The sequence below is a fragment of the Odontesthes bonariensis genome, chromosome 21 (assembly GCF_027942865.1).
Source record: "Odontesthes bonariensis isolate fOdoBon6 chromosome 21, fOdoBon6.hap1, whole genome shotgun sequence".
Lineage (NCBI taxonomy): Eukaryota > Metazoa > Chordata > Actinopteri > Atheriniformes > Atherinopsidae > Odontesthes > Odontesthes bonariensis.
Genome location: NC_134526.1, coordinates 26,408,723 through 26,424,616, shown reverse-complemented (window position 1 = coordinate 26,424,616; position 15,894 = coordinate 26,408,723). Strand labels below are relative to the sequence as shown.

The 15,894-nt window shown below is 38.6% G+C and overlaps 1 protein-coding gene across 9 annotated transcripts in view; it reads left to right on the top strand.

Moving 5' to 3' along the window:
* caskin1 (CASK interacting protein 1) overlaps positions 1–15,894 on the top strand; it is a 140,113-nt gene that overhangs the window by 92,296 nt on the left and 31,923 nt on the right. For all 9 annotated transcript variants that reach the window (XM_075455047.1, XM_075455046.1, XM_075455044.1 and 6 more), the window contains exons 4-10: positions 2,638–2,783; positions 4,971–5,066; positions 5,163–5,293; positions 7,938–8,046; positions 9,955–10,063; positions 10,524–10,618; positions 11,286–11,403. In XM_075455047.1, coding sequence (XP_075311162.1) covers positions 2,638–2,783; positions 4,971–5,066; positions 5,163–5,293; positions 7,938–8,046; positions 9,955–10,063; positions 10,524–10,618; positions 11,286–11,403 — 804 coding nt within the window. The remainder of the gene's footprint in view (positions 1–2,637; positions 2,784–4,970; positions 5,067–5,162; positions 5,294–7,937; positions 8,047–9,954; positions 10,064–10,523; positions 10,619–11,285; positions 11,404–15,894) is intronic.

The following is a 15,894-nucleotide window of genomic DNA, read 5'->3' as shown; positions in this document are numbered from 1 at the left end:
TCGTGGAAAACTGATTGCCTTGGCAACGTCTCAAAAAAAAAATTAAAGATTATCCTCATACAAAAATATGGTAAAAAAATTGAGAATCTTGGAGGAAGAACACAAAAAGAGAGAACACTCTGTACTGCGACAAATTAAAGAAACAAAGAGAGAAATAGATGAGATCCTAAGACATTATGTGGGAAAAAATGCAAGATTTCTTAAGCAGACTTACTACGAAATAAGCCCAAAAGCAGCCAGATTTTTGGCTAAGACGCCTGCGTAAATAACAAACCTCCAACATAATTCATAAAAGAAAAGACCCCCAAACCAGTCAAATATTACATGAACCAGAGAACATTTGAAGAATTTGCCAATCGGAAGGTTGGTGGTTCGATGTCCTTGGGAAAGACACTGAACCCCATGTTGCATACCGATGCGTCTGTCAGTGAATGCCTGTGTAGAATAAAGGCACTGGCTAAGACGTGCTGTATGAGTGTGTGAGTGAATGTGGCATGTAGTGTTAAAGCGCTTTGAGTGGTCAACTAGACTAGAAAAGCGCTATACAAGTACAGTCCATTTACTCCAAGGAGGGCAAAGACAGGGAAGGACGTGAAAATTACCGAGCAATTTCACCTTTAAATACGGACTACAAATTATTTACCTGAATAATTTGTAAAAGATTTTTTGAGAAATGATTCAGGGTATAAAGTGAATGTAGCAAAAACACAAATCCTTTCATTCTCCTTCACGACAAATAAAGGACAAATAAAAATTGAAATGGAATATGAAAACAATGAAGTATTTGGGAGTGACTCTAACCAAAAGGCTTAGCAGTTTGTTTGAAGTCAACTACAGCAAAATAGTGGAAAGCATCAAGGAGGATATACAGCGGTGGGTAGCAGTGCCAGGATATCCCTCGCTGTGGCTGTTCCTCTAGAGAAATTCATAAAGTTGGATAAGACGATCTCTAGATTAATTTGGAATGGGGAAAAACCAAGCATGAAATATGCAACACTTTTCAGCTGCCTAAAAGAAAGGACGGGTATAGCTTTATCAAATTTGAGAGAATACTATCATGAAGCACAGCTTAGGGCTGTAGCTTGTTGGTGTAGACCGGATTATGAGGCAGGCGCCCCATGTTTAAGAGGCTATACTTTTCGCTGCAGCTGGCCCCGGTTCGAGTCCTGCATCGGACGGCCCTTTGCTGCATGTTGTTCCCCCTCTCTCTGCCCCCTGCTTCCTGTCTCTCTCCACAGTGCTGTCCAATAAAGGCATTAAAAAAAAGCCCAAAGAGAAGGTATGTACATGACCTAAAGTTTAAACCTGGGGCATATGACCCAACTTTCAAAATGTGGACACAAAACGGCATGACAGCAATGTGTGAAGCCTCGGAGACTGGCGAGATTATGGATTTTCAGGATTTGAAGGGTATGTAAATAAAGTATGATCTTGACAGTAAGGATTTTTTTTAGATACCTGCAGTTTTACAAAAGAGATAGAATTAGAAGCAGATAAAACTGGTAGTGATAAAAGGAGTAATCGTGAAGGCATATCAGAAGAAAAGGTGCTGGATTGTCTCTACGTTTTACCAAGCTTTGGTGGAAAGCAGGAGGGAATTACAATTTATATAAAGGAAAAATGGGAAAAACATTTTTAGTTTTTTTAGATAACACCAAAAATAAAAAGCAGGCAACTTGCGGCTCAGCTGTGTGGGAGTCTCAAGGCCGATCACTCGCATTTCTTCTGGAACTGTTCTAAGATAAAAGTTTACTGGGCAAATGTAAATGACATTATCAAAAACATCTTGGGATATGAAATCCCAAATACCTGCCCGGTGATGTATCTCAGTAATTTCACAAATGTTGTGAAGAATGAGGACCTTTATTTGACTAAGATCTTAATTCAAGCAAGCAAAAAAAACGTCACCAGACACCGACTGGCAGTATAAATATTCCAAATGAAGAACAGTGGCTCGAAATGGTTCGTGATATTCATGTTTTCGAGAAACTGACATATTTTTTAAAGGTCAAAGAAGGCATTGTTGAAAAAAAAAAATGGAAGAAATGGGATATTTACAAAGGAAATGTCACCAACTAAGTAAAGCGCGTATACAATGTACTGGTGTGAAATACCCAAATGCCACCAGGCTATTATTCTTTATATTAAGTTGTGTAAATGTAAATGATGAAAGCATATATGAGCAGGTGGGTTAGTACATGCATGTATGTATGTATATATTTTAAAGTTTGATATAGGTCTGCTAAGATGTTTATGTGGACATATATGCACATGAGTATGTGTGTGTGTACATTTGTATATGAAAACAGTTTTGTGGCTCTGCTGATTAGCATATGTGCATGTATCTTCTTACTATCGCTGACATGCTGACACTTTATGTTTTATGTTGCTACATTCTTGAAAACGTAATGAAAAATTTTAACAGGTATAACAAGTTTAACAGGAATAAAATAAAAATGTATTATAATATATTAATATAAAGATATTTATTTTTAGAGAGGTGATTTGTTGACTCAGAAGACACTGTAATGTCAACCCTATGCACAAACTCATGCTTATGAGCCATTATACGCATAGTGTTTGATGCAGATGCCCTGTGTGCTCACTTTTGTGCTCGTTTGTGTCTCTGCGGTGCAGGTATGAGGCCGCTGCACTACGCAGCCTGGCAGGGGAAGGCGGAGCCTATGAAGATGCTGCTGAAGTCAGGTTCATCTGTCAATGGCCAATCTGACGAGGGACAGATTCCTCTGCACCTGTCTGCACAGCATGGCCACTATGACGTGGTGAGTGACACCAGCGCCTCAGTATACCGAGTTCAGCCTGAACACTCGGGGTTCTAAATAGCAGATGGTAACTGTCATGATTCAGAAAGCAAAGAATCTCTTAAAATTCAAAGGGGATTCAGCATCAGAGGCTGAATGAATTTATGATCATTAGCCCCTGCTGGCACTTTTTTAAAGCAGCTAAAGTTAACATGTTTCTACAATTATAGACCAACTGACTGAAAGCTATTCTGTTGCTCCTCTCACTCCTACAGATAATTACAATGCCTCTGTGCTCATTGTTCTGGCTATCTGCTTCACAGCTTTTATGACATCTGTTTATCATTTTCACCATAATGATATAATATAAAGTTAGACAAGTAAAATAAACCGAATAAACAGCTCATCAAACAGATGGATATATTAAAGCAATATTTAGAATTTTCCTGGAGTGGGGTTGTGTGAAATGTTAATTCTGTCAGTGTCAGCGGTATGTGTGCTCTCATACCCTGTCCACGCTAACACAGATACTTAGCAAAACAACATTTTTCTTATTTGTTTGCATTTCTCATCCACATGCAAACTGTGTTTTTTGCCACAAAAGCTGAGATTTTTTTAAAATGCCTTCCAAAAAGAAGATTTTTAAAAGCTCCATTCTCAGTACATCCAAAAAGAGTTTTTTGTGCGTCTCACTCTACTTTACATCTGCCTATTGTTGTTTTGGGCAATGAATAACTGATTCTGATTCTTCTGATTCTGAGAATGCACAGGAAACGATAGCAATGGCTTTTATGGCCTTGTACTATAGCATCTTATTTGTCTTTCAGTTTTGCCATTGTGCTACTACTTCTTCTCTTATATTTTGATATATCGTGATGTATATATAATTATGTCGTGATATATCATATGTGATGGGTGAGCCAATCCAGCAGCTACTCAAAACGGGGAGGAAAGAATACTGAATTTCCGCCATCTAAAATGACTGCAACCTCATAAACTTTAGCAGTTTGAGTGAATGCTACATGTTATGTGGTTGTGGAAAACAACCATTTTAGGCTAAAATGAACCTGTGCCAGTGCAGTCAGCTTCCAACCAATAGCTTTTCTGTGTGTTTGCTAGCTTGCTAGCCACAAGAACTTTCTGAAATAGCAATGTTGTTGCTGTGAAATAGCAATGTTATTGTCTCAGTTTGTTTCTGCTGCTACAGTAGTTTTATAGTCAAAGTGAACTGTTCAGAATTGTTCTATCTGTATCTGAACTTAAGCTATTGTGTCACCATTTGTTTTAGCTAGCATTGTAGCATTATGAAAACCTTTATATAACTAGGACAGTTCAGACAGGTGTCCCCACTTATTCTGCCCATTAGAGCCAGCATCATAATCACACCTTTGCTGTGGAAGTCTTTTGACGCTTAATGAGCTAAAGAAAAGTCCTTTTTTTTAAGCTTTCCCAATTAAGAGTAAAAATCTGGGGAAAACACTGCAGTCCTGCGGCAGGCTTGCCAAAGCAAAAACAATTAAATATAGCAGACTCAGTACAGCAGCTAAAATACCCTAGAGGAGAGAAGAGCAAAGCTGTACGTCCAGAGACTCATTGCTTCTACTTGATTAAGAAATTGTGTTTAATGCAGGCTAACAAACTGGGGCTGAAGCTTGGATTCAATCCACAGCTGCTCACAGTGTGGAAGGACAAATAAATAGAAGATTACGAAAGCTGAAATAGATCACAGATTGAAATTAAATTATTTATAATCCAGTGAGGAAAGGCAAAGCCATGATGGCGAGACAGTTTTTATGTGAGGCAACAGACACAAAAACAGTCTCGCTATAATTTGGTTTGTTCCTCCAATTTATCCTTTTTTGTGGTGCACTTAAAAGCGGAAAGCACAATGGATCTATTCCTGTGGTGGGGAATATGAATCATCCCAAGTCTTTTACCACTTTAATCAGTCTTTTCCTTTCATTTGATGCCACAGTGCTGGTCTGAGGGTTAAGCTGTTGTCTGTCACTTTGAATTCACCTAAAGATGCACAGGTAAAATAAAACTATTTGTAAAATGTGTACAGAACACGTAACCCAAGTAGCTAAACAGCTCCCTTTCAGCTTCCTCACTCAGTGTGATTAACATAATGGGCTTTTTTTTGGACAAATACTTTGAAAGAGTTGTTTTCTAATGTGTTTGTGTTGTCTTTGTGTTTTTTATTTTCAGTCTGAGATGCTGCTGCAGCACCAGTCCAACCCATGTATCGTGGACAACGCAGGGAAAACACCTCTGGACCTGGCCTGTGAGTTTGGCAGAGTTGGGGTAAGAACGTTTTTTTTTTTTTTTTCAAATTCAGAAATCTTCAACTTTAATGCACCAGGAGGATCAAATATTGTCTTTGTGCATGTGTGACTGTAGGTGGTCCAGCTGTTGCTGTCCAGTAATATGTGTGCTGCTTTGCTGGAACCTAAAAAGGGAGACACCACAGACCCTAATGGGACATCTCCGCTCCACCTGGCTGCCAAGAATGGACACATAGACATAATCAGGTATGCACACGCTTCCTCATTCCTTATCTTTTCATATTACAATCACATCCACACACATACCATGTCTAATGAACCACTGGGTTTAAACTGAAGCGCAGCACAACAAGAAAACCATCTGCATATAAATAGATATGTGTCATTATATACATCTGTGTATGTAAATGTATATATATATATATATATATATATATATATATATATATATATATTTGCAAAACTCCGTCATGGCAATGTAGTCGTGGTGATGTCACACTACCAAGTCCACCTTCTCTCATCACTCTCACACACTTTTGTGTGTGTTTATGCAGACGTAGGAAAAGAGAAAGACAGTGAAAGATGAGCAAAAACATGAGAGAGAGCCGGAGGACCGTTGAGAGAAGGGTGGGCAAATTAAAGGAGGTAGAGGGGGAAAAATGAGAAGATCGGGGGAGAATAAAGCCTGTCATAGTTGATAGAGCAGAGTGTGCATCTCAAGTGGTGACACTGATAAATGGTGCTCATTAGCCATGGCCAGCAGTCCTTGGGAGACCCACGCACACAAATTCATACAAAGTTGCTCACCCTAACAAAAAGCTACATTAAATATGTTTGGACGCTTTCTGAATAAACTTTTCTCCGACCCTGTCATTTTATCAGTCAGTATGCAGTACTACCTGTCAACAAATTAGTTCTTTTTACAAACAAGAGCAGACAAGTGAAAAAGACAATACAACCTTTTTGGAATTCTACATCCAAAAAGGGGTCTGATCCTGACCAGGTTCTGAAAAATACAACCTCAGATGAACCAGACATTACATATTGCACTGTTTCATTATTTACTGAAAAAAAAGTGCACCCCATTTTGTAGAACCACCTTTGGCAGCAATAACTTTAAGTAACTATTTTCTGTATGGCGTCATCATTCTCATCGTCTCATCGTCAATTTTGTACTCTTCTTTACAGCATTGCTTCTGTTGGTGGAGGTTTGCAGATATTTATTCATACACAGCTCTCTTAACGTCCCATCACAGCATTTCAGTCACATTTATGTCTCGACTTTGTCATGATGATACATGATGAAGCGGGAGGTGGAGGACCAATGCAGGATGTACAGATGAGGAAGGAAAGACAAAGTAGACGAACCATGGTTTAATTAAACTTGACAAAAGCGCTGCCGAGGCAGGATAAGCAGGGAACTAATAAAAGAAAGCTACTGAAGAGATGGAAGACGTCAATTAACAGGCAGAGAGCAAAGGGAAACCTGGAGAATATATACCGAGGGAGTGATAATAAAATGAACGGCAGGTGAGGCAATCAGCAACAGAAACCAGGTGTGACAAGGAAGTAAACACAAAAGATAACACAAGGGGGGGAAACTGTACAAAATAAAACAGGAAGCAAGGAGATCAAAGAGCAAAAAGTAAACCAAGAAACCAAAAGACACAAAAACTCATGGACCTGGACACACTTTGACGGGACCATTGGAACACTGGCACCTTGATTATTTTCTTTTCAGACATTCTTTTGTAGATTTGCTGCTGGGTTCGGGATCATTGTCCTGTTGCATGACCCAATTCAGCCAAGCTTTAGCTGTCACACACTCCGGAATACTTTGGTATACAGAGAAGTTCGTGGTGGACTCAATGACTGATGGGTGTCCATGTCCTGTGTCTGCAGAACAAGCTGAAACCCTCAGCCCTCCACCACCGTGCTTGACAGTTGGTATGAAGTGTTTGTGCTTGTTAGATTGCTCTTGGTTTTTTGCAGTTTCTCTAAGCATTGCCCGGTCTGACGTTGGGGTGATCTTGCTGGGACATCCAGTCCTAGGGAATATTGACAACTGTCTTGAATGTTTTCCAGTTGTGAATAATCTTTCTCTTTGTAGAATGATGGAATCCAAATTGTGTGGAAATGACCATATAACCCTTCCCAGATTGATGAGCAACAACAGTTGCTTCTTTAAGATCATTGCTGATGTCTTTCCTCCTTGGCATTGTGTTAACACACACCTGAATGCTCCTTACCAGCAAACTTTTGCTTTTATAGAGCTGATCACACCTGCTGATGATCAGTCAAGCAAGTGAATTTAATTAACAGCACCTGGCTGCTACTTAACATCTTAATTCCTATGGAAGTAATGAGAGTGGACTTTGTTTTTCACACTGCTTCTGCATTCTGTTGCAGTTGTTAATTTAAGGTTGTTTTTATCCAAGAGCATTACTAACATTAAAAGACTTAAAGCTAAAACCAGTTAGAACATTTCTCTCTCTTTACGCTTTGTGAGGCCGTTAAATGCAAAAGATCTTGCAGAAATGCTTCCGCACTTCACTAATACTTGGCTCATTAACATTTCAATATTGCCCTCAAAAGGAAACTTTCAAGTAATATCACTGACACATAGGTACGCATAAAACTTTGATGTATATAGCAACCAGTCTCACTGAAAATAAATAATAACAGCAAATTACTTTAGAAAAGCATAGGACTTGTGTCCTATATATGTTATCCATTACTTTTCACCACATGCTACATCTTAAAACCTCTCTTTTTCTTTTCTTCATACTCTGCTTTTCTCTCCTACTCTTGCTTCTTAAAACTGTTTGAACACTACCCCCTTCCTTTACATTCTCTCTTTCCGTCTGCTGCCCTCTGTCCCTTCTGTCAGGCTGCTGATCCAGGCTGGCATCGACATCAACAGGCAGACCAAAGCAGGCACTGCCCTGCACGAAGCTGCCCTCTGTGGAAAGACCGAGGCAGTGAGACTCCTGCTGGAGGCAAGTCGAACTTCACTGAAGGCTTTCCAGCATTGGAAACTGGGACAGCCCCGTCATATTGGCTCCTAAGTGGGCCTGCACACTGATGTTACCATGTTTGGCCCATCAAAATTGCAAGAATATTTTGGTCCTCACCCACAATTTCACTCATAGTAGTAATTAAGATTAATAAAAAAAATACAAGGGATTTGTGTTGAAGAAGATTGTAAAAAGCTCCTGACTTAGATTATTCAGGTGAAGGGAGGACGACATTTATGCTGAAAGTCTACTTTCTACATGTGCTCACCTTAAACCTTAGCTTACTTGAAGATGTTGTGCCGTCACAACAAGATTAGAAACAAACTCAGTATGTGACTTATACAGGTATATAATGGGTTGTATGTGACGAGGGACATTGCAAAGTGTGACCTCACTCTTCTTTTTTTTTTAAGGCCCATCATTTCAGCTTATCTAATTGACAGCATCCTCTCCTTATGGAGCCAAACCCACCTCAGCTTCTTCCAAGAAGTACAGCAAGGTGGTTTTTACAGGCTAGAAATATGGCCAAAATAAACGCTACATCGAGCTAACAGCTCAGATAGAGTTGTTACAGAACTTAAACCTTGCGTATTGCTGCATTACAGCTTCAAGTGAGGGTCTTGTTGGTGTAATCCCCAACAAGGGTGTATTCCCCAAAGAAGTAGCGCAAGGGGAACTGTGGGTCTTGAGTAAGTTCATTGTTTACTCTTTCGACAGAAGTCAGAGTTCAAAGACAGATGTCATCAAAGCATTTTATTCAAACAAAACCAACAAAAAAGCTTTTGATGACACTTTATATTAAGATGCTTCAGGCCTGGCTTCGGACTTCTTGCCCTAGTTGTGCCCTATCTGGATGCTTACTGTAAAACACCATAATGAAAGAAGAATTAAATGTATTTATCAGGCACGAAAAACACATTACACATTCAAATAGCCTCAGGTAAATCATTAAGACTGGGAAGCTCAGCTGTGATGAATGTATGAAATGCAGAAAAATTGCATTAACACACGCTGTATGTTCCTGAAAACCAAGTCGAGGGGCAAAACTTTCAACTTGAAATAAGAGAAATGCATCAGAGAAAGATTCCACTGCTCCTGTTTTCAGAGCATCTAATGTTAGACATGATAAGAATATTCTTAGATTACTTGGGAAGTATTTCACGCATAGATGTGCAGTTGCCTGTTTCTGAAAAGTATCTGGAAAACCCCCTTATCCTCATCTGATAATGAGAGTCATAGTGATGTTGCTCAACAGCGAGAGGAAAATTATGCAAAACTTGTGATGGTGCCATTAAATGGCCACGAGGTTTTGAAAACAAGAGAGCCAATATGTTTTAATGGTTATATGTCCTCCAGCATAAAAAAACAAACCCTGTTATTTAGACCTCCGACTGCGAAAGGCTGTGAGTCTTTGCCCTGAAGCATTTCTGTATCAAATTCATCTTTGTTTATTTGACCTACATTTGATTCCACAGATGTGCACGTTGTATTGCTCGGCTGAAAAATATAATATGGCCGGAATTAGAAAAAAGAACCTCAGGATATTAGGGTTATTTTTTGCCGACATCTTTGTGATAAATCAGCTCATCCCTCAGCTGCATAAAAACATTCTGCATTATGAGTTCCAAGCAGTGGTAACAATGTGTTTTTTTTATTTATCTTGTTTGAACAGATATAGAAGGCCTGATTTAATAATAATTTGTCAGTGTCTATATCAAAGATAAACTTGACTTTTTAATTAATTTTTTTTTTAACTAAAACTGAAAATAGAAGCTAACTGTGTGGATTCTTTTTTTCATGTTCTCGTCTTACTTGTTTTTTAAATAATGATTAAAAAAAATAAATAGGAAGTCTGAATGAAAAAAATCCATCTTTCTGCCTCTTTCACAGAGTGGTATCAATGCAGCTGTGAGAAACACCTACAGCCAGACTGCGCTCGACATCGTCTACCAGTTCACAGCAACACAAGCCAGCAGAGAGATAAAACAACTGCTGAGGGGTAGGATGGATGGGTGGATGGGTGGGTGGATGGATTGTGGTTAAATTGTGGAAAAATGGGGAGTCATTCCAAGAATGACTCAGTGGTTGGAAGAAAAGAGCAATGGTTAGTTTGATTTACAGTTGGTTAGCTTAGACATTTTGGTAATTACACTTATTTGGCATCTTGACAAGAATTAAATGAGAAGGTTGTGACCACTCATTTGGCCTTAAGGTGAATTTGAAATTACTACCAGCAGCCCGTTAGCATAGCTCAGCAGCAAGACTGGAGAGGATAACAAATTTACAGTTCCTGTGCTAAGCTAACACATTTTTGGAGTGGAGCTGATCATTTTATCAATCTTCCAATCTCAGTAACAGCAAATATATGATGTGACATTATGTGATAATAAGAACGTGGAGAATGAATCTTAAAAAATAATGCACAGTATAACTTGCAATATGATGTGTCTGCCTCGCAGATGCATCAGCAGCACTGCAGGTTCGGGCTCTGAAGGATTACTGCAACAACTACGACCTGACCAGCCTCAATATCAAAGCAGGAGATGTCATTACGGTAACAAAAACAAATGCCATTCTTGATGTCTGCAGCAAAACACGTAAAGAAGCCTTTATACAGAATTTTTAATTAAGTGAATGATGATGATGATGATTAGAAAGAATTTCAATAATTGCCTTATTATGGCAGTCGTGATTTGATGTAAAATAATCTCAAAGTTTCCCTTTTTTAGTCCCATTTGATGGAAAATTAAATACACTTGGGTTTTTAATTGTTACTCAGACAAAAGTATTCTATTCCACAAACGCTGGTAGGTTTCCTTAACATAACCCTGACAACTGCCGTGTTTGAAAGAGAATTTTCACCCCGTTTTTGGTGAGATTACTAATTATTTTGCAAGAATAAATGGTTTCAGCAGTTCTCATTCACTACAAATGTGTTTTACAGAAACACACTCACTCACTTGCTACATTGCCATCATTCATGAATATTTATAAGAATTTATTCTGCCTTTGGGTATTTATTACAGAAGCAATGAAGCCAAGCCGTACCTGTGTGTCTTCCTTCAGGGTGTGAATGAACAATTAGGCTTCCCTGGTGACTGTCTTAGTGCAGATTGAAATTTTTTGTTTTATAGAAAAATAGAAGAAATTGGTAGAAGAACAATAAATCTTACTATATATTTGCTAAATTCGGTGTTGTTGTGTACATGTTTACATGACAGGTTTTGGAGCAGCACCCCGATGGACGCTGGAAAGGCTGTATCCATGACAACCGAACAGGAAACGATCGAGTGGGCTACTTCCCATCTACTCTGGTTGAGGTCATCAGCAAGCGCACAGGTGAATTTGCATTCCTTTGTGTGTGTGTGCATGTGTGGGAGTGTGAAAATGCCTTTGAGTTATTTTAACAGTGAACAAGTTAAAAAGGATTATCAGCAAATCAGCCGTGCAAATACACAACACTTATAAGAGCTGAGACCAGAAGAGGTGGAAGAAAGCGGATGATTATGGAGAAGGGAAACTGCCCTTTGGAACAAAAACTGTTTCAGTATGTTATGGAAAAGTGCTCAGATAGCTTTTCTTGGGGAACAACAAGTCGTATCTGAGAAATGTCATATCCTTCATCTCACACACTGGGAGAAGACAGTTGTGAGATAGCCAGCATTAGGCAGGATTCACATTTTTACTCTTGTTTTAAGGCTCGACAGTCGACGGAGCTGGATGCTCGGAATTGTAGCAGCAATCAGTCACGAGATCAGGCAAGATCAGTCAGGCGATTTGATTGGTTGGTACTTCTGCTGCCGCTTGAAAAAATGTACTGTTCTCAACTTCTTACGATAAGCTATACTAGCAAAGCAACAGACCCAGAATTCAATTTGGCAGCAGATTACATCGATCCATTTTAAGTTAGTGAGAAGTGAGATTGTTGAAGTTGACTGTCGTCCAGGATTTGGTTTAACTAAGAAAGCCCACTTTCCTTTCAATACCAAAGTTTTACGTATCAGGAAATTATGAAAAAAAAAATCACCTGGTCTTAAAATTAGGTAAATACAATAAAATGAACAACAACAAATGAAATATTAAACCTTGTCATTATTTATTGAACAAAAAGCTAAAATGCAGAAGCCATGTTGGGAAAACTAAGTCCACTTTTACTGTTCCATAAGAATTAAGAGGGTAAGTAGCAGCCAGGTGCTGCTAGTTTGCTGGTCTGGAGCATTCGGGTGTGTATTAACACAATGTCAAGGAAGAAAGACATCAGTAACAATCTTAGAGAAGCAATGATTGCTGGCCATCAGGTTATAAGGCCATTTTCAAACAGTTTGTAGTCCCATCATTCTACAGAGAGAAAAATTATTCACAATTATCAAGACAGTTGACAATTTTCCCACAAGTGGATGCCCCAGGTCAGAATGTACAATGCTCAGAGAAATGACAATAATAACCAATTGCTACATCTCAGACTCTACAGGCCTCAGTTACTGGTAAAATGTTAAAGTTCATGATAGTACAGTTAGAAAAAGACTGAAGAAGTATGGCTTGTTTGTAAAGGTTGGAGGAGAAAGCCTCTTCTCTCTAAAAAGAACATAGAAGCACAGCTTTGGTTTGTAAAGTTACATCTGAACAAACAAGACTTCTGGAACAATGTCCTTTGGACAGATGAGACCAATGTGGAGATGTTTGGTCATAAGTTCCTTTGGAGAAAACCCAACAGCATATCAGCACAAACACCTCATTCCAACTGTCAAGCACGGGAGTGGGCTGATGATGTTTTATAGCCACAGGACCTGGTCACCTTGAAGTCATTGAGTCCACCATGACTCCACTCCTCTGTATACCAAAGTATTTTACAGTCAAATGGGAGGCCATCTGTCTGACTGCTAAAAACTAGTCTGAAAATTACTTCAAGTTATTGCTGCCAAATGTGGTTTTACACACTTCTGAATCATGAGGTGTACTTTTTTTTACACACTGCTTCTGCATTTTAGTTTATTTCTGTTCAATATATCATGACATATTGTACTATGACATAGTGACACAGTGTTCTATGTCATGCAATGTTAATCATCTGAAGTTGTATTTACCTAACAACCAAATTTTTCTGAAACAGCTTGCGTGGTTCTTTTCAAAGATTTTCAAATAGAATAAGCCAACCATTATTATTCCATTATAGGAATATGAGTGTAAAATAACCCCCTTTGGAGTCAATTTCTCCTTTTTTTTTTAGTTTTTTAAATAGGTTAGACTAACTTAGCTGGTGGCGTTAGCTCCATAGTTATTAGGTACATATGAGAGTGGTATTTATCATCTCACCCCTGGCATGAATGAAAATAAACCTATTTCCCATAAAATCAAACATTTCCCTTGAATGCTCATCATTTAAACTTTCATTGCTTGGTAAGCATGCTGTCCAGCATCTTGGCCCATTATTTAACCTCCTCCTTCCATCTTTTATGAACGCAGTGAGCTCCTAACCTTCTGGGTGACTTCTACAAACCACATTCAGATCCATCATGTCATCCAAGTGTGCTGCACAGCCACAAAGTGGCTCAGTTGTTTTTAAATGTGTATTGGTGTCGGTTTATAGGCAAGGTAGTTCTGTTTGTCCATCTGTCTGTCTCTCTGGAGTACTGTTTATGTGTACTTGGGTCGGTCCGTATGTCTGTCTCTAATTGTTTATGGTCAGCATTTTCAAACACCTCTGACAGTCGCATCATCAGTCCTCTCTTATCTGTTCTTTATTCTGTGATCCTTGTCATGATGTTTCCCTCTGATTACTTTGACATACTGTAACTCATCGAAGAGAATATAACTGCTTCGTGACCTACGTTTTGTTGCTGGCCTCGCATAGATCATATATCAGCTGTGCACAGGGAAATAGGGTGAAGCCGCTGTTTAGTGCAGAAAAAGAAAAAAAGAATGAAAAACTGCTTGAGCACATCCACACACATTTAGGAGCTACAGCAGCTGTTCATGCAGTAATTTTCATTTACTCAGCTGTTTGTTATCAATTTCTGAATATATTTTTTTCCTACTATATGTAGTGTATCTCACATCTGCTCCTACGTTTTCCCCTGGCAGGGATGTTACGTGCCGTGCTTCGAAACTAAAATAAACAGCCTACAAAATCGAAACATGAGCAGAATATTTCTCCAGTGCCGATGGTGCCGCCTTAATGTTGCTGTGAATTGCACATTAGCAACAAAAGTTACTTTACTTCAGAAGTAGTACAGTGACCCGTCACAAGAATAGCAACTAGAAATGGGACCCAGCTGAAATACAAACAAGAAACAGCAATGTTTGATGACAACCAGCTTTGCTCACAATATAAAAATCTTTCTGAATACCAGATGATTAACCTATATACACTTTTGCAGCAAGTAGGACTGACCTTTACCTTCTTGATATTTGTGAAGTTAATAACCTAGAAACCAAACCTTGATGAAAGTGACCCTATTTGCCATTGCTTTTGTTCGTAAATTATTAATGATAAAAAAAAAATCTTTATCATTGAACCAGTGAGCAAAAACACCTAGATGGCAACTGCTAAACAGTTTAACTGCAATAATAAGGGATGATTATTTGTAGCTAAGTAAAATGACTTGTTTGTGCCACTTTCACAATCATGTTATAATTGTAAGGGTGTGAAAACATTACGAAAAGGACGGCTACTGCAGTCCCGTTTAAGAGTGGTTCGCTAAAATCTTGTGAGATTTGAGCTGTAACAGGAACTGTCTCCACATGGGAATTGTGGGAGAAGTCCTTGAAAGAGTAGATGTTACACATTTGGTATAAGTGCAACATAAGTGTAACATTCTATTAATTTTATTTTTGCAGTCAACATTCTCACTGGCATGATTACTGCCAGTCATACAGGAGAAGAATTTATCATGATGGCTTTGGCTGCAGTAAAATAATAGACTGAACTCTGTTATCATAAGGTTGGACTTCATTGTTTGAACAACCCTGCTGACTTTGCAAATTAGCACATTGTTGTGTATTTTATTGTTGTGAGCAAAGCTCTATGATTGTGTAAGTAATAGTAAATTCTGTGAAGACTCTAATGGTTAAAGTTATGAATGGAGATAAAATGGCTAACGTTACTGAGCTTACTTATCCGGTCACTGTTGGATAGCAAGCAAACATTGTGGAGTGGAGGCTGGGATCTGTTTTTCTTTTTTTTTTTAAGCTCATGATTTGGTTAGTTCAGACACAGTTAGACAGCGGAAATACTACAGTGAATACAATGACATATACATATGTATCTGCTTAGAAGCTGAATGTTTCACTGGTCAGTTATAAATTCCAGAAATCACAGCTAGTTACGTATGTGTTTCGTTAGCTTCCGCAATTCGAGTTCTCGTGTACATGTCTTAATGAGCAGATGGCAAATGTTGCTCATGTTTGCTCTCTATAAACTATAACACGCATTTAGACAATGATTAATTTCTTAGCATACAAAACAGTTGAGCTAATTACACTATTAGGTCATATTTCAACAAGGAGCAATGCTAGCACTGGCAGGTGTCTGCTACATTTCTGTAGTCCTAAATTGTAATGAGTCTGATGCCAGCTGAATTTCCGAAGGACGCTTGTTTTTTAATAACCTGAATCTATTAAATGTGAAATTACTGTGCAGACATTACTATTACATGGAAATGTTGTACATGATGATGGTACTAGGTAATGACATACACTATATACTGTTTGGATGTAATTGGCCTAATTTTTCTATATCACACAGAATGTTTAAATCAAATAGGTGTTAAGTGTAGAAACGTCCCTCAGTCTCCACTCTTATCATATGACTCCTCTTTTCACCTCTCCATA